General features: G+C 39.1%; 1 protein-coding gene and 1 long non-coding RNA gene across 2 annotated transcripts; both read right to left on the bottom strand.

Annotated features, from left to right (window-relative positions):
- Window positions 1–7,929: 7,929 nt before the first annotated feature.
- On the bottom strand, window positions 7,930–8,530 carry LOC111610358. The gene is made up of 3 exons (XR_002753627.1): window positions 8,381–8,530; window positions 8,185–8,297; window positions 7,930–8,112 (listed from the first exon to the last, which is right to left on the bottom strand). It is a non-coding gene; the product is annotated as an uncharacterized LOC111610358 (long non-coding RNA).
- Window positions 8,531–9,985: 1,455 nt separating this feature from the next.
- On the bottom strand, window positions 9,986–11,471 carry LOC111610271 (piggyBac transposable element-derived protein 3-like). Its single transcript, XM_023343219.1, has 2 exons — window positions 11,133–11,471; window positions 9,986–11,024 (listed from the first exon to the last, which is right to left on the bottom strand). The coding sequence occupies exons 1-2, from the start codon at window positions 11,323–11,325 to the stop codon at window positions 10,546–10,548; spliced, it is 672 nt and encodes a 223-aa protein (XP_023198987.1). The 5' UTR covers window positions 11,326–11,471; the 3' UTR covers window positions 9,986–10,545.
- Window positions 11,472–18,286: the final 6,815 nt, after the last annotated feature.

The following is an 18,286-nucleotide window of genomic DNA, read 5'->3' as shown; positions in this document are numbered from 1 at the left end:
GTCAGAATTGGCCTCATTGGTCAGTGCACAAATAAGGAATTTCACTTCGGTTCCAAGCACTCAGGCATAAATTGATAAACGTAAGAGAAAATAAAATAAAGAATGAAATAAAACCACTAAGTGTATGTACACTCAATTTTCTATATGCAAAAAAAAAAAAGAAAAACCAAGAAAAGCAGGTTGAAGTTAGAAAATATGATGGTTTTGTTTCACAGCAGAGCAGATCCCTTACAAAAAAATCCCACAAAAATTACATGTTTTCACATGTGGTTCCCATTTTTCACATGTGGTTCACATAGTCCACGAAAATAATCACATAAAAATCACATGTTTTCACGTGTGATCACGTTTTCACATGTGGTTCCCATTTTTCACATGTGGTTCCCATTTTTCACATGCGGTTCACATGTGAGAATGTGTAAATCACATGTGAATCACGTGGGACCACATGTGAATCCCATGTGGAACTGTGTGATTCCACCACGAAACGTTCCGAAATCGCACGCATACATGTGCTTTCACATATGATTCACATCTTTCACACATCATTCACATGAAAAAGTTGTGTGAACCACATGTCTGCTTTTCATGTGATAACATGTGAAAGTCACATGCGATTTTCATGGGATTTTTTTGTAAGGGATGACTACTCAGACTGGAAGGTGTTTGTTCTGTTCATCACAGAGACTGTCTGGAGGGAAGAAACTGTCTGCGGCGCCTGATTTTTACTAACAGAGGCGTTGTACAGCGGCGACCTGGGGGTGAAGGTGTGAGCAGTTTGCGGTAAAGTGCACTCACAACAGAGCACTTAGAAATCCGTGGGGAAACTTGGACATTACACAGAATCATTACATATATGACATGGTTCAGGCCAGGCGTGAGCCTTCATCGCACCGTTTATTATTTAAGCATTTCTTCTCATGATGAAAACTTTCGATTCATCTTTGTTATAATACATTTCAATTATTCTTAACACAAAAAATCCCAAACTGACAGTATGGTTGGAAATGTTTTTTTTATTACTATTTTCTCCACTGCTTGATCCACGAACGTGTCAATAAACATCAGTAAATTTAAAGATATGATTAAATGCAGCCACTCTGTGCACCTTACTGACGTAAATCAGAATTATTTTTTTTTTTTAAATAAGTGGCGTTCTGAAGAAACCTGTTGTAAACAGGAAGATTTTTTCTAGAACAATATTTGTGTTTGTGGCAGTATGAATGCTGTGCCAGGCAATCACATCCATGCAGTTATCTAAAGAATAAGTAGTAAGTAGTTTTTTTTTTCTCATATTCTTTATCCCTATCACAAAGTTACCACAAAATATTGTTACAATATTTTAAGTCTGTATCAACAACCCCTGTTACAAGTCAAAATTCAGTGACTGATAATAAAGCACTGTGACAAAGATCATGGTGTCATACCTTAATCAGCTAATGAACTCAAAACATCTGCAAAGGTTTCCTGGGCCTCTAAATGGTCTCTCTCTCTGGCTCAATGGGCCACACAGTTTCTGATATGACTACTGAGACATTTTGCACTTTTCCAAAGTAGAAAATTCTATTGACAATTACTTGTAAATCTCCATCTTCTGAGTTTACATGAGACTCTGGACTTTAACTTGTGAGTTTGATGTTCCGCATGCCATCGCATTTAGATTGAAGCTAAGTGAGAATGAGGTCACCTAAATAACTGGAGCAGCCTTGTTGAAGTGAACTCCGAGATTTCCGTTGAGCTAAAAACACTAAACGTCCCATCACAAGAATGATGGAACTCGTGTACGACGCCTTAACCAAATCTGCATTATTTTTATGCCTTCTTTAAAGCTTGTCTTCTAGTAAAGGTTGCTGCACACAGACCCTTTCACAGTTGGTCTGATGTGTTTGTTTATTCTCTGCAGATAACTCCAGAACAAAGTAAATTGGAGTGCTGTGATGGTCTACTTGGTCTATCGGGTATGCTGTCAGGCAGAAGGACGGTTTCAGCTGCAGATAAAAGAGCGGTGGCCTGACCCAGATGGATTCTAGGATATTTTATTTGCTCCACGGTTCAGTTCAGTTTATTGCTGGCAATACTCAGCACATTACAAAGATGACTAATATCCTTCTACTAATTTCTTTAATCTAATAAACCCTTTTCCCCCAAACATTCCTGGTCACAAAGAGCTTTCTGTTGCTAAGAAACAAAATGATTTGGCTATTCAGATGAACTCTTAGAAAAACAAAAACCTAGATCTGTTCGGAAAACTTTGGAATCAGTGTCTAAATTTGGCTGTCATGACATTATAGTGTCCAGCTGTTTCATTTTCAGATGCTTGGGGGCTAAACCTGGTTGTCAGGAAAAGGATCACAATTAAGTTAAAGGAGACTCTTTTAGCTGGTAAACAATTTTCTTACTCACGAAATGCTGAAAATGTCTCATGCTCATGGTTCAGTGACTCTGACTTCAATAAAAGAGACAAAGCAAGGCCATTTTATGACGATGTTGATGAAATGTGTGGAAAAAATATCTTGCCAAAAAGGGCTAACGTTCAGCTCTGAGGAACCTGAAGAGGTGATGTTGTGTTAGCAAGACAAAGCTACTCCACTGCTGGGTGTCTTGTGTCCTTTTGGTCGCTGAGTCTATGGCAATATTTGATTTATATGAAAAAATAAGAAAATACAGGCTTCAACTCAACAGGTATCTGTCTGTTCCATCAGCACCTTCAGAGGTAAAATCAATACAGAAGTTTCAAAAGAATAGATATTTGTCTAAGGCCCTTTTGCAACTTCGTTTCTTGATCACGCTATGCGCCATGACGGACGTCGGAAGTGAGTGTGGCCAGTGTTGAACAGCGCAACTGCAGTTACTTTCCCCAAGTTGTTTTTTGTCTATGTATCTATGGGTTCAACTTGTTTAAGTTAAGCTAACTAGTTTGTGGAAGTAGCACACGTGGTTGGAGTTCATACAGCAGTATTTGCAAAAGCTGGAAATAACTAGGTTAAACATCGACCCGTTCCTTCTTTGACGTGTTTGTTGATTTGATCAAATAGCCGAGTTTGCCTCATAAATTTCCTTTAGACATCGTTTGTGAATAGGTGCTGCATAACTAAACTCAAACAAACATAAATAAGTTGACATGAACTGAGAGAGGAAAAAAAAAAACTTTTGTCCTAGCTAGAGTTTTGGGAAGGCAGCCTTGTTATTTTCATATGGTTCTGTTGTGTTGGACCAGGGACACGTCTAAACGTTACAGGACACCGAACATCAAGACCTGGAGTTGAAGATCTTTGAGCTGCATTAAGAAATCTAATATGGTTCTGACAAAAGGTCCCCTGAAACGTGCACGCCATTGTCATTCGATGTTCCTTTTACACAGTTAGTCTTCTTTCAGCTCACCTCCTCCTACTGGTGATGTTGCGGAACTGCAGAGGTTAGCATGTTCACAAAGTTTTGGTACGAGTTGCTGGTAATTCTGCTCGGATTGCATCCTACTGTGGTTCCAGGTAACCGTCTACAGGCAAAGTTTACAGAAAACATTGTTCTTCTTCACGTTCCACTTCATAAACTCCTTGGTTTGAATGTCTTCACGTTTATTGTTAGGGGTTCTGACAAAATTTTAATTATATCTTGAAACTATTATAGTATAATTAAAATAATATTAATTACTGGTCTGAGTTCACTAGTTGCTGCACAATCATCATGTTTTATGACAATAAACTGTATGAACACCACGTCCTTGAAGCTGATCTGCCTTCATCTTGCATCGTTTTCTCTGCTGTGTGAGAAGGGAACAGGAGGTTTGTCAGAGGAAGATACAAAAAGGATGACCTGCAAAAATCCACTCTTTTGGGAAGGACTCCAAAAGGAGTTTTTGGTTTCTTACAGTACAAAAACAGCTGTCTGTGGACGCAGAGCTCTAATGTGAGAGGAGGAAATATTTTCAGGGGATGAAATAACTCCCTTGGAATTTGCAGTATGCTTTCAGGATGCTTCCTGTAGACTTTAAAAAAAAAAAAACAAAACCAGCATTTGTCATCAAGAAAAAGTGGTTACCAATGAAGCTATAGTTTCATCAATACAAAGATGCAACAGGGTGAAATGAATTGAATGCAGGATAAATTCAATTTAGTTTTAATTACTGGTAAGTTCAAGAGAATTTTTATTGATTTACCAATTACAACATAAATATTCTGTGTTAATTTAACTTGATTTCGACATGGGGTAATTATCAGGATAAAAATTCAGTTTCCAACTTATTGTCAAGCAATTGATCTTCTGGGTCAACGATTTTCTGTTTAACAATGTTTTTCTTACAGAGAGCCCTTACTACCATTTACTCTACATACTCAGATTTTCTTTCCTCCACTCTGGGGCCAGTGGTTTGGGGTTTTCCTGTATTTGCTCAGGAGAAGAGACTGCTGCAGAGTTATGAAGTAATAGTGAATGTAATAGCTGTTTGTAAGTGACAGTTATTTGTAAAACGGGATACCGGCACCATTTGCAGCCTCAGCATCAGGAAAGTTTACAAAAACCCCAGGATCAGGGTCAGCACTTTTGTGGAAATGATTTTTCACTATAGGATAGGATTGTGATCAGGGTCAGCTGGTCCACAAGGGGCGCCGAATTTGCTGATGTGGAATGGAGAGGAAAAATATTATTAAAAAAATTGCGTTAGCCTGTTTTCCTTGTGCCTAAATGTGCATTTCCACCAGATGACTTTCATTCAGTTGTAAATTTCCCGCTACAGACTCCTGTCAGTTCTCTTCTTGGTCGCTGCGGATAGCGACATACTAGTGGAGATAAGCAGCCAATCATGTGTGGTTGCTAGGGAAAAATAAACATTTGCTCAATCGGAATTGCTGAATTTAATCTTTGGGCCCCTGGAAGATGCGTTGGGTCAAAGTCTTGGGTCACTGTGGTGGTACATTTGATGACTACAGGAAAAAAAAGGAATTCTGAGGAAAAACGTCAGAATTCTTTTTTTTTTTTTTTTTCCAGTGGCAATAATCCTTTTCCATAGATGATGGCGACAACAGCAGTCAGGGGAAAAATTGATGGAATTTTCCACCTTTCCTGATAATGTGGAGGATTTTACAGATGCAGCTTCTGTTCGTCTGCGTGTTTTATTAGTTTTAGCTTCCACGTTTTCTTTTATTGCTAATAATGATGATGCTCTTGCTGCCTTTTTTGACTTTCTGATGCCGTTATAATATTAATGTCTTGGTTGACATCATGATGTTTGGGGTCACATGGCCATTCTGATTTGGTGAACAGTCATTGTCTGTCAGATTTTGCTGAGCTCCTGTTTGTTAGATAAATCCAGGGGGGGATTGTTTGGTGTTCTGGTTCCAGGAGAAGAAAAAGTCCTTCTGATTTCTGGGTTAATTTTATGCGAGTAGCTGTGATTATTTTATCATACATCAGTGTGTTGTAGGTGGTAAGGCCTGGTGTCTTGGTGTCAGTTGATTCTCTTCTGTTTTAATGCAATTTAATTTGATTAAAGCTGTCAACTTACAGCTAATCTAATGTCTTTCACAGTTTTGAGTTTGATTCGGGGTTATATTTTATGAAATAATTCTGTATATTTTGCGATTTACTGAATACACCTCCTACTTTTGGCTAATGTAACTCCTCATGTTATTTTGCTGTATGATGTTAAATTATTGTTGAAATGTAGTCATTTTCCTACCATTTATTTGAATCCTTATACTGGATTAGGAACTGAAATCTATTGGCATCTCCGCCCCGCCAAAAGTATATATTTTTTTTTTCACCAGCCACCACTGATTGAGACCAAAGGGCAAATTAGTCAAGACTTTTAAGTATGAAGCAAATCTAGCTTTCTTTGGTCCTGGGGGAAATCTGAGATTTATGGACACTTCTTCTCTCCGCCGATCTGGCAGGCAGCGCTGCACAGCGGCATGAGCCACATGAACCGGTGGATTCGGGTCTTTTAGTTCACTGAAATCCACCTTTGCCTTCACGATGAACCAATGCTAAGAGCAAGCCCAGAGAGCTGACAAAGTGTTGGCGAGGGAATAACGTGCAGGAATGTTTCGGTCAGTGACGCTGTGGAGGAATGCCTAGCTCGACAGACTTCGGCCTTGTTAACTTGGAGATTCGGGTGCACAAGTCTGAAGCAGATTTATGTATGTTCTAAACATTCCCACACACGACACTATAAAACTGTCTGGATTTATCAGGAAGATTAATGCCTCTCAAACTGCTTACTGAAATATGAAGTAACCCGATCTCCGACCAAACATGCCCAATGCCATCATCAGGATATGCTGAGTAAAGCTGTTAGCGTTTCGCGTAACATCTCGCCTCGCAGGATGGCCGCCGGTATAAATTGTAGTTCTGTTAGTATCGGAGACTAATTGTGTTAAATTACTCAGGTGCCATGTGTTTACGTTTTAAAACTCAGCGAACACTTGTACCGAAAAGAAACAGTGACTTAATCAGGGGGGGGACCGCACTTCACTACACTGATAAAAGAGACCCTAAACAGGATATTAAACAGCTAATAAACATTTGGAGGCATGCACGCTTTCCTTTATGTCCCCTCTAGGCATCCCGGGGAAAGTTGAGTGTTTGAATTTCCACGGGCCTTCGAATGCACCCTGTCGACCACATCTGACTGCGAGTGAGTCATGTGGAGGTGAGGTAATAACGTCATGTCATTACTCTGGTAATTTGTGGTGATACGAGGGACCCCTGAGTGGGTACATAGAAACCAGCTGTGACCGAGGCACTGAAGCATGAAATACAGCAGAGTTTCAAAGTTCCTCCGACGAGGACTAGAAAAAGCTCTCTCCAACCGCACATTCCTTACGTCCAAACCAAAATAATAAGATTAAATGATTTGTTTTCCTGTTTTGTGCTCAAGTGGTTGTTGCGGTGGCTGATGAAAGTCAATGGCTCAATAATTATGCACTGTAAAAAAAAACGGCCTCATTTTACGGTAAAAAACTGGCAGCTGAGTTGCCAGAAGTTTACCGTCTTTATACGGTAAAAGTCTGGCAACCAAAACTGCCAGTTTTTTACCGTATTTCTAAAATACGGTAAAATTCTGGCAACCAAAGCTGCCAGTTTTTTACCGTATTTCTAAAATACGGTAAAATTCTGGCAACCACAGCTGCCAGTTTTTTACCGTATTTGCTAAATGCAGGATTTTACCGTATTTTTGAAATACGGTAAAATTCTGGCAACCACAGCTGCCAGTTTTTTACCGTATTTGCTAAATGCAGGATTTTACCGTATTTTTAAAATACGGTAAAATTCTGGCAACCACAGCTGCCAGTTTGTCACCGTATTTTGTAAATGCAGGATTTTACCGTATTTTTAATATACGGTAAATTTCTGGCAACCACAGCTGCCAGTTTGTCACCGTATTTTGTAAATGCAGGATTTTACCGTAATTTTAATATACGGTAAAATTCTGGCAACCACAGCTGCCAGTTTTTCACCGTATTTTGTACATGCAGGATTTTACCGTATTTTTAATATACGGTAAAATACCGTACTTCCTAAAATATTTTAAAAAAAATAAAATGTGGTTTTGCCGTAGTAAATACGGTCATGCTGACTGAGGCATAATATCTACATGAGTGAAAAACACATCCAGACTGTATGATATATTGACATTTTATTGTAAACCCTCCCCCCCAAAAAAAACTTATGGTAAATTACTGGTCTCTGTTCCTACCAGAATTTTACCATACAAATTATAGTACAACAACCAAGGAAGTGTAACTTGTCAAGCATTTCTATACAGAAAGTTATAAAGAAAATAATTTCTAATTAAACAAAAATACAGATTACGAGTAATCCACTTAAAGAAACAATTTCTATTTAAAAAGTCAAGTTAAAAAAAGAACTGATTCTATTTTATGTCCAGTTTCCTCACGGTATTACTGAGATCTGGAAAACAAAAACAAAACAAACAGTATGTGTCCACATAAGAGATAACATATTGTAGAAGACAAAATGGTGATAAAAGGATTCTTGTTCTGGGTTGAGAGTCACAAGTCGCTGAGATCAGACGTTGCTCAGGATGGTTGTAGTCTTCCCAGTCACAGGTTGAAATTGAGACTCGCATGTTGTCAATCGGGTGTTTCCTCTCTGCTGGAAAACAAAAAGAAAAAGTTAGAAAGATGCACTACATGAACATCTTATTCGCTTAAATGTTTGTTTCACCTTTGTTGACTTGCATATGGACACAGGTACTTCAACCAGGTGGTGTGATCATTTCTGACTGAAAATTCAGTAGTTAAACCTTTGTTTGTTGTCAACAGGTGTGATCCTCTGGTCTGCAACCAGACAAAATACACAAACAAAAAACAAATAAAAACAAATATAACTGTTTTAGGCAATTTATGAAATAGATACTCACCATTTATCTGAGTCTCATGAAGGCCAATAGGCTGTCTTCAACCATTTATGTAAGTTACATTTCCTGCAAGCTAGCAGAAACAAAGCTGTAAATGTGAACACTTTTCATACAGGCAAACAAATTGATACAGCTGAGACAATTTATGCTAGGTTAGTTTTTCTCAGTCACTTTTGGTGCATTTCTCGAGTCATTGTTGGCATTTACAAAACAGTAAGCGCATTTCTCAAAACAATTTGTAGAAACAGGAAAAATAGCATTTGTTTGCTTTCAAAATCCTTAGTTCAGCTCTTAAAATCCTGTCTGTTAACATATCAGTGACTCAAAATAATAAGTTATAGTCTCTCTATGTACAGATAAGACAGTCAAATCGATTAGTCATGAGAAGAGACTACAAAAGGATCATTTACGCCAGTGTTTCTCAACCCTGGTCCTCAACGCCCCCCTGCTCTGCATGTTTTAGATGTGCCTCTACTCCAGAACAGCTGATTCAAATGATTGGATGACAATCAAGTACTGCAGAAGCTTGTTAATCATCCAGAGATACAATTCAGGTGTGTGGCAGAAGGGAAATACCTAAACCTGCAGGACAGGGTGACGCTGAAGACCAGGATTGAGAAACACTGATTTACGCTTTTGCTATAATTTATTCATGGACCATGCCATGGTGATTCAGAAAGAAAAAGACAGAAATGCAGAGAACAAAAAAAGTAGAAAAGGAGCCACAGGACAATCTCCTCAAGGAAAACTGTACAGTGCTGTAGAAATTACATTACATTTTAATTTCCATAGTCACTTTGTTCCTTAACTCCACTGAGGAATCTTTTTTCCTCAGTGGGGTTAAGGAATGAACAGTAGGGTGGGAGGACCTCCATCAGCATCATGTTGTGGGTCTCAGCCATGTCCTGATGTTGGACTGATGGAAACTGGCAGATGTCCTCAGCCTCTTCTGACTCTTCTTCTGCTTTCCTCCCAACTATTTCCTCCTCAGCCTCACTCCTCTTCTTCTCTCTGGCTGTTCACTCTGCCCAGATACTTGTTCATCAGTTCTCAGACATGTAACATTGTGTTGTGTTCTGACTATATAGAGCATAATGTTGCCAACTGATGGTTCACAAGATGCACCTCCAATCTGTTTCAGAAAACTGGTTGATCGTTGGTTGAGCTAATGGTTCATACACTGACCTGTTAGAGAAACTCAGGACTCACTTGGGAGCAATTTACCAATTCAGGACAGATTTAGAAAATAATAGAATATAAATTAATTAATATATGATTCACATTATGACAACTTTAAGACTTATGCATGTTAAGACTTACACAATGAACTGATGCTATTTTGGAAGTTGAGAATTCAACACAGACACGTTGTTGTCCTGTTGTCCTCATTTTCTGTATACACCCTTTATCCTCCGGGTCAAAATGACCCGTCTTCAATAAACCCCCAATATAAGCAGCTTAATTGAATTTTAAACACCAAATTCTATCTTGTATATTGTCACTCACCACAAAATGTGTGAATACTTGACTTTTCCCTCTCCACTTGAATTTCTATAGCTTAAGAAAAAAAATGTGCAAAATGAGTTTCGAATGCATTTTTATTCATCACAGTGACTAATTTTCTTTTACTTTTCTCCAGTGAACAAGAGGATGTACAATACAAAAATATGACAAATAACATAACCCATTCAACTAATTGGCACATGTAGGGCAGTATGCAAGTGCACAGCCTTTGCAGATATATTTCTTACACCTGCAGCACACAGTATGTGTTTTACAGTCTGAGGGCAGAACTGACATCTCTTCCTCTTACTTGGCTTAGCTGAGGAAGTGGCTGTGGTAGATGGATCCTCAGGTTGATCAGGAGCTGCTGCACTCTGAATAGCTTTCACAACTGCTGCTGAGGCTTCTGTGTGGGGGACATGCTTCCTTCTTTCAATGAGTGGAGTTACAAGTGCCTTTCCTAGCTGCTCCAGGAACACCCTCTTCTTGTTGTGCTTATGAGACATCCAGGTTGGGTTGATCTCTATCCAAATCACAAAGGCATTGTAGGAGGACACATCAATGATGTTGTGGAAGATGACCAGGGGCCAGCGGGCAGTCATTCTTCTGCAGCTATATGCTCCAATCACCTTATCTAGGTTGTCCACACCTCCTTTGTTTCGGTTTTATTCCAGGATGATGATTGGCTTCCTGTCCTCACGGTCACTAATGTCGCCGTCTTTGTGCAGTGTGCTCAGAAGAACTACATTCTTGTTTTTCTTTGGGAGGTAGGAAACTAGAGTGGTGGTGGGTGTGAAGGCAAACTTTGAGGAGAAGACCTCTCTCTCCTTTGACCCAAGCAGTGCAGGTGGGAGCTCAGGCTTGTTCTTTTGAACTGTACCAACCATGGTGATCTTCCTCTTCAGGAGCTGCTGTCCGAGTTCATAAGAGTTGAAGAAATTGTCACATGTCACATTGTGACCCCTCAGTCCCTCTGTCACATCAAGCACAACTCGCAACCCCTGGTTCTTCTCTGGGCATCCACTGGTTGACTTCCCAGTATAGACTTGCATTTTCCAAGCATAGCTTGATTCAGAAGCCACCCATGACTTGATCCCATATTTTGCTGGCTTGCTGGGCATATACTGCCGGAAAGGACAACAACCTTTGGACAAAAGACATTAGCATCAGTGATTAGTATCAGTGTCACAGAAAACAGTCAAAGAAATCAATAGTGAAAATCACTTTTATTACAAATATGAAAACAGATTACCTCTAAATGGAACCAGTTGCTCATCCACTGTTACATCAGGCTCTGGATTGTAGAGGTAGGGCAACCGCTCCACCCACTTGTCCCATACCTCTCTTATGGCTGCAAGTTTGTCTGTCATACGTCTTGCTGGTCTTGATTCACGGTCATCAAATCGCATCAGTCTTGAGTAGGTGTGAAAGAGTTTGACTGGCATTGTGGCTCGGAAAATTGGCCTTCCACTCTCTGCTCACTTCTGCTACTGATTGATCTGAGACACAACTAAAACTTTGTAACATTTTATGGTTTGTAAATAACTCTGTGACCTTGATTTCAACTCCATTTGCCTCACGGGTCATTTTGACCTGAAGACCATCTTTGTACCTTTTTTTGTACAGCTTACATGGAAATGAGAATAAAAGCAACACTGAACTTTTTCTATTGTCTGGGCCAATCTAGGAAAAGTCTTAAAATCTCAAGTTAAAAAAATTACATTTAGGGGATTGTTTGGGGGGGGGGGGGTTTAACACAGTGGCGGGTCATTTTGACCCGAGGACAACAGGAGGGTTAACATATTTTGATCAAGACGATAAAAGCAAATTACAATTATAAAAGCATAGAAGTGTACATAACCAGCTACATGATGTACAAAAGCAAAACTTGCAAAACTAATTTTTTTGATGTGCAGAAGTGACACAGTAATTTGAAGATTGAACAGGTAGTTTTAAGAATTTCAATTCTGTTCTGAGAGATGCACCCAAACTGAGAAAAGCTGTAAAATATTAATATTTAAATTCTCTTATCTTCAAATCCTTCAACTGTCATGGACCCAGTGACTTTAGTGCAAGTATTTTGGGTGTGAGAGTCAAGAGGTCAAAGGAAAATATTAAATAATATCTCTGATGCCAAGCTTTATACTTCTAAGTATTACCAAAGTATTGAAACAAAAGCTAACATGTTCTTCAGAGATTTAACTTGCATGCATGAACATTTCACACTCAAAGTAATTCAAATTAATTATTGAACCAAACTTGGAAAAAGTTGCTTCTGCCATTAACAATAACTTTAAGCACATGTAGTCTGAAGTAGACCAGAAATATAATCTATGCAGCCGTTCCTACAGAAACATTAATGGAAGTGTTGCATCTGTGAAGATTAAATGTTCCATATAGTAAAAATATCTAGCTGCAGTGCATGTACATAAACAGCATGGCTCAGAAACTACACATTTCTTTGTCAGTTGGTTAAAGTTAGCTAACTTCAGTTGAAACCGTGAAAGGGACTCACCTGTGATGTGTTGCCCTTCTCCTCCTGAACGTGCAAAAATAGCAGAAATTTGATTTCAAAGACAGTAGCAGCATCTTGACAAGGACCAGGCCTACTGGGCTCTCAGCACCCTAGTTAGCAACCTTAGTTAGCACAGTGACTTTACTGTGTTGAGTTCAGGACACCACTACAGGAACAGAGTTAAAAGAATCTTGCTGCTGATGCTGAAGGATCAAGCAGCAATGCAAACTAGATAATTATTTGTTTACATGACAAATAACAGTCTCCATTTACTGTAAACCCTACTATTTATCACAATTACAAAATGAAAAACTCTCTAGACCAGGGGTCCCCAAACTACGGCCTGCGTCATTTGGTCTGGCAATGCCGGATCTGGCCCGCCTCCTCATACCAGAGAGCATTCAGTGTATTTTTTCATATATTGTATTTTCTGGTTTGTGGATTTCTCTTCAACCACCAGGGGGCTCTTGAGCAGATGTTAAACTAACTTTCCCTCAAATATATACTAGTCAGTCCCAGTCACCGTTTCACTCACGGTTTTTTCCATTTCCATTCTGGGTAAAAATCTATCTAAAAGCGACCGCGAATGTGTCGTAGTCAGCAACCCCCCCCCCCCCCCCCCCCCCCCCCCCCCCGTCGACAGTTTCAAAGACAGAACAGCCCCCCCCCCCCCCCCCCGCCGACAATAAGTTTCTAAGGTATCTTTCTCCAAAAACTAAGACCGGCCCCCGAGCAGAGAAAGGAACAGCTATGTGGCCCTCGCAGGAAAAAGTTTGGGGACCCCTGCTCTAGACTATTCTCTACTAATAGCACAATATTCAAAACCAAGTGTGGGATTTGTGAAACTTCAATGATGGGTGACTTTACAACTTGTATGATTTTGGATAACACTAGAATTGTTCTTTATTGAAGTTTCACAAATCAGATAAAGGTTTTACAAATCCCACACTTGGTTTTAAATATTCTGATATGAGTTGAGAATAATCTAGTCCAGATTTGAAGAGTCTAGGTGTTGTAGTTTTTTAGCTAGAGTAAATTAAAGATGCTGATTGCAGTGAAAAATTAGGTGGAATTGCCCTTTAGCCATTTCCCAAATTGGAAGCAGCAATTGGAAACCAACTTCAGCTTCATTCAAGCAAGAGGGGCTAACATACAGTTCTCTTAATGTTAATGATCAAATGCTCTCATAAATGATGGTGGCGTTGGCTGTAGGAGTTTGCTTTGCAATCGGTGGATCGCCAGATCGATGCCTGGTCTACTGCTGAGATTTCAGTTTGGTGTATTAAAGGCATTATTAAAAAAGAAACCAAAATATCACACCAGCATTCTGTTCTTTGTAAAAAATTATTTTGCAGTCTTGTTTACGCTTTTACATTGTAGATCTAAACATCAGCAAAATTTGTAATTTTGGCTGATTGCTACTGTTAAGTTTAGGGTAATTAACTGCTGGCAATATTACAATTTTTTAAGAACTTTACAATTACTTATATTTTTACACTATATTTCTGTATTTTCTACATTCGTGACTGTCACAATTATTTAGGATATATGTTTATTCAGTTATGATAATGCCATGTATTTTCTACGGCAGTATAATGCTGTGAATATTCTGGTCAGTAACTGCTGGCATTTTACACTTTTTTACCGTAAATTTACTGCCTTTCTTTGCAGTTTCGACTTACGGTAGTTCCATGTAATTTCTACGGTAATGCAATGTTTTTGGGTACGACGGTCAAAAACTGTTGGTCTTTTACCATTTCTTACCGTAAATTTACTGACTTTCTTTGCAGTTTCGACTTACGGTAGTTCCATGTAATTTCTACGGTAATGCAATGTTTTTGGATACGACGGTCAAAAACTGTTGGTTTTTTACAGTTTTGTACCGTAAATTTACTGACTTTTTTTACAGTGTGTGGGCAAGTGATGAGATTTCTGGCTTTCATTTACCAAGCAGACCGACACCATAAAAATGTTTCAGAGTATTCTTTTTTTAAGGCTGAGACTTTCAGCTGCTCTGAAGGACGTGACTGCTACGAGTAAACAAGGGGTGATTTCATCACTATATCGAACAGTTATAAAACAAACCGCCTCACGGCCTCGCAGCTTCAAGGTAGTGGGTGTAAATCCCAGGCGGGATCTCCCTGTGGACTTTACATGTTATGTTGGTACATGTTGGATTCCTGTGTGGTTTTCTCCAGCAGACTAAAGGCAGACAACTTAGGTTAAGTAGAGATTTTAAATTATCCTTATATATCTCTAAATGGTATCGTCTTCTTTTATTTTTTTGAATCATTCCCATAAAAAAATTAAAATGAAACATGCTGAATATTTGAGTCATAAGATATAAAAACTTTCATGACTCACCACACCTGATTGGACGAAATTAAAGTCTGTCATTTCTTTTTTTTTTTTTTTTCTTTTAAAAAATGTATTGCTAACTTACTTGTGTAACATCGGACTTTCCTTTATTTTTTCAGCTTCACGAGCTTGCTGTCGCAACCCACGGCATCAGAAGACGCAAGTACCTCGATACTGGCCTCTCTTAACAAAGAAGAACGTCCGGCTACATTTCAAAATAAGAGGATACGAATAAATCACACTGTTTTATAACAATGTCAATAGTCATGAAAATAAAGGAAACTCATTGAATTAAAAGGTGTGTCCAAACGTTTGGTCTGTACTGTACATCATTAATTGTTACCTTGGACAAGCCCTGCAAACACCCAGTGTAAAGAGCCTTTTTCAATAGATCGGAAACAATTGAGTCACTTTTCCTCGAACGCGGAAGCTGAGGTGCAAACACTTTTGGTTTGTTCTTTACAAACCAAAAGTGAGGGTGGACTATGTGACTGATTAGGGCCTCCTAATCAGTCACATACAAAGACGCAGTCCGGAAAGCCATGTTCGCCTGCTTCACAGAATTGGAATGAGTTGTTTTCTAACTTGATTGCGTTGGTGTGATCTGTGAAATATCAGCCATACTATCGCAGAGGAGAAAATGGACTCCTGATAAATAAATCCACTCTCTGTATGACACATAATGGTTAACTTACTGTCACAAAATGGACCACCAGAGGAGATTTGTTAAAGCTACATGAAGTTGTAAAGGATCTAATTTATAAATTGTACATATGCATAATGAGTCGTCTTTGTTGTTTTACATTGCTGGCCTGGAAGCCACCTGAACTGAACAGATCAACCAATGTAAAAGTACATGTGCAAAGAAAAAGTTTAATGCTGTGAAAGAGACAATAACTGGCTCATAATTCATTGCTAATATCTGAATTATTTCCACCACTTGCGTCAGAGTAAGGAAAACCTTTCTTGCTGTAACTTTCTGTAAGCAGATCAACAAGTTGATGACCAGATTTCTGAGGTTTCTCATAAACACAGCACTAAACCTGATTCCTCGACCGCAATGAGTCAGAGAAATAACTTAATGTTTATTCACAGCGAGCACCTTCTGAAACATGCAGGAACACCTCCACGGCTTAGACAGGGGAGAAAAAAACCCATCTTCATTTAAAAAACTACATTTTGTCTTTACTTGTGTTGTCTTTGGCTAATATTGAAATTGGTTTCATGTTCTGAAACACTAAAGTGCGACACATGTGCAAAATACCAGGAAGTCAGAACGTGGGTAAGCACTTTTCACACCATGGTAGGTAGGTAGACTATCTCTGTAGTGATGCTGCTGTAGGTTTAGACTGCTGGATTGATCTTTTTTTCTCACTTTCTTCTTCTGCTCTCCAATATTCAAATGCATTATTTTTTTTAACTGTTAATTTAGTTTTCTCTCAGTTTTTTTTCTACTTGTAGAAGCTGCACCTGGTGTGGCGTTCCGTTTGGCTGTGATAGATTCCACATGGGACGATGGCGGCAGCCCCCAGTCAGCGGGTTGCCGGTTCGAGTCCTGCTCTGTCCGCCTCTGCCATTGTGTCCTTGGGCATGTAGCTTGCCGCCATCAGAGTGTGAATGACTGAATGTAGTGTGAAGCGTCTTCTCAAACCCCCCCGTTGGTCGTGGCAGATGACCGCTTGTGATGGCGGTTTCTTCCCGTTGAAGGGCAGGTTTTCCTTTCAAACTGTCGCTACTCGCACGCTTAGTGTGAGGGATTGCTGCAAAGTCAGTGACACAACCCAAACAATCGTCGCTACGTTCTTGTTTCTGCAAACACACAACAGCTAGAGGAGTTGCAGCCATGAACATTCCACAGTTTTGTTTTGTTTTTTACAAAGGACTGAAGAGGAGAGGGGTAGCTTTATTTGTTAAAGTTAGCTCTTCATTTTGCCACTTCTTTAATGTACACTTATTATTTGTGCTAAGTTAGCAATAGTTTACATTTATAAACTTTTCTAAAGATGGAAAGGGGTAGGTTTAAAAGAAAAATTGTGCAAGACAGTGCTGACAAATTAGAATGCCTGTTTGGAAATCACTAACATAATTCATTCAGAGGATCAGGACCTGGAGTCGCCATGAGTTCAGACAGCAGGTCACTGAGGCAGAAGTCATCCTTTCCTCATTTTGACGTTAATTACATTGTACTGTACTGTGTTGCGTGTTGTTGCTTTGGAATGTACTGAATTTGATTTGAACAGGACTTGTTCAACGCCGGCTAAATAAACCGAAAGGAAATTTTTGTTTTGACCAGTGACTGCTTGTGAAGAACTTTGTATGTTTTCACTTTGTTTATTTGTGCTTGCATTTATTCACAGTTTTACCTAAACCAAATATTTATTTCTGGATTTCCACAGATCTTGTTTTTTTTTTTTACTTGATCTTACATTTCTCTGTATTTTTGCTGGTTTTACATGATAAAATCTTGTTAAAAAGAATTAACAACCACAAAGAAGGAAACACAGACCTTTAAAATTTTGCAGTTAAAATCAGAGGAAAGTAAATTGCAAATGAGGGGATGTAGAAGGGATCAAGTTACCTGCTAATGTAGTGGGCATATCAGATAAAATGTGCCAGATATTTAAGTATTTTTGTTCCTAAGGGCTGCTGGTGCATCACTGAAATTTCTCCATATCTTCTGAACTGAAACACGTGAAGAGAAAAACGTTCGATCGACTGCAGAAAGAAACGGCTCAGCAAACTCTAAAGGTTTCTTTGTGGCCTGCAGAACGTCTCCGCAGAGAAGCAGCTGGAATCCTTGGTGAAATTAAGTTTTCACCAAGGCAACATAAACTCACATAAATGTGAAATTACTGCTGTTGTTTCAAATTGTTGTGATAAATCCCACCTTGGAAAAAATATAGATTTTTTTTTTTTTTGTGCATGTGTGTTTATCTGGACTGACTTTTGTACGTGTGCAGCCAAGCCATAAAAAAAAAAAAAAACCTCCCTGTGATCTGGAACGATGTGAGGCGAGAACTCCAAGGGTGAGTTGCAAACCCAAATTGCCACCGAGAACATTGTTTATGGTATAATTAAATCATGTTTTGCAAATGCTTCATTACTCCTAAAACATTTGGCACACATCAAGTATGAGCCGGTGATTGGTGAGTGTGAGACACAGACTGGCATCTGAACAACTACCTTGTCAATAAAAAGATCACGGTTGTTCTCGGCATCAACTGAAGCTATGGGTTCTTTTGGGTCAGACATGCACAGATCTAATGACCCAGCTAGATCTAGAGAAACTCATCCATGCATTTATCCTTAGTTGCGTTGATGACTGCAATATAATTTGACAGCTGCTGCTCGTGTCGTCAATAAACCAGGAATGTATAGTGAGTAAATCATCCCACTTCTAAAGTCCTTTCACTGGCTCCCTGGAGCTAGGAGAATAGACTTTAGAACACTACAATCATCTATAAATCACTGAACGACTTAGCACCACAATACATTAAAGATCTGCTGTTGTTGTATCAACTTTCCAGACCTCT

The sequence above is a fragment of the Xiphophorus maculatus genome, chromosome 12 (assembly GCF_002775205.1).
Source record: "Xiphophorus maculatus strain JP 163 A chromosome 12, X_maculatus-5.0-male, whole genome shotgun sequence".
NCBI lineage: Eukaryota > Metazoa > Chordata > Actinopteri > Cyprinodontiformes > Poeciliidae > Xiphophorus > Xiphophorus maculatus.
The sequence above is the reverse complement of the archived record's forward strand: the minus strand, read 5'-3'. Positions and strand labels throughout refer to the sequence as shown.

Coding starts and splice junctions, on each gene's coding strand:
- LOC111610271 (XM_023343219.1), bottom strand. CDS start 11,325: ATGCCAGTCAAACTCTTTCACACCTACTCAAGACTGATGCGATTTGAT. Junction 11,025..11,132: donor GCAACTGGTTCCATTTAGAG/GTAATCTGTTTT, acceptor TTTTGTCCAAAG/GTTGTTGTCCTTTCCGGCAG.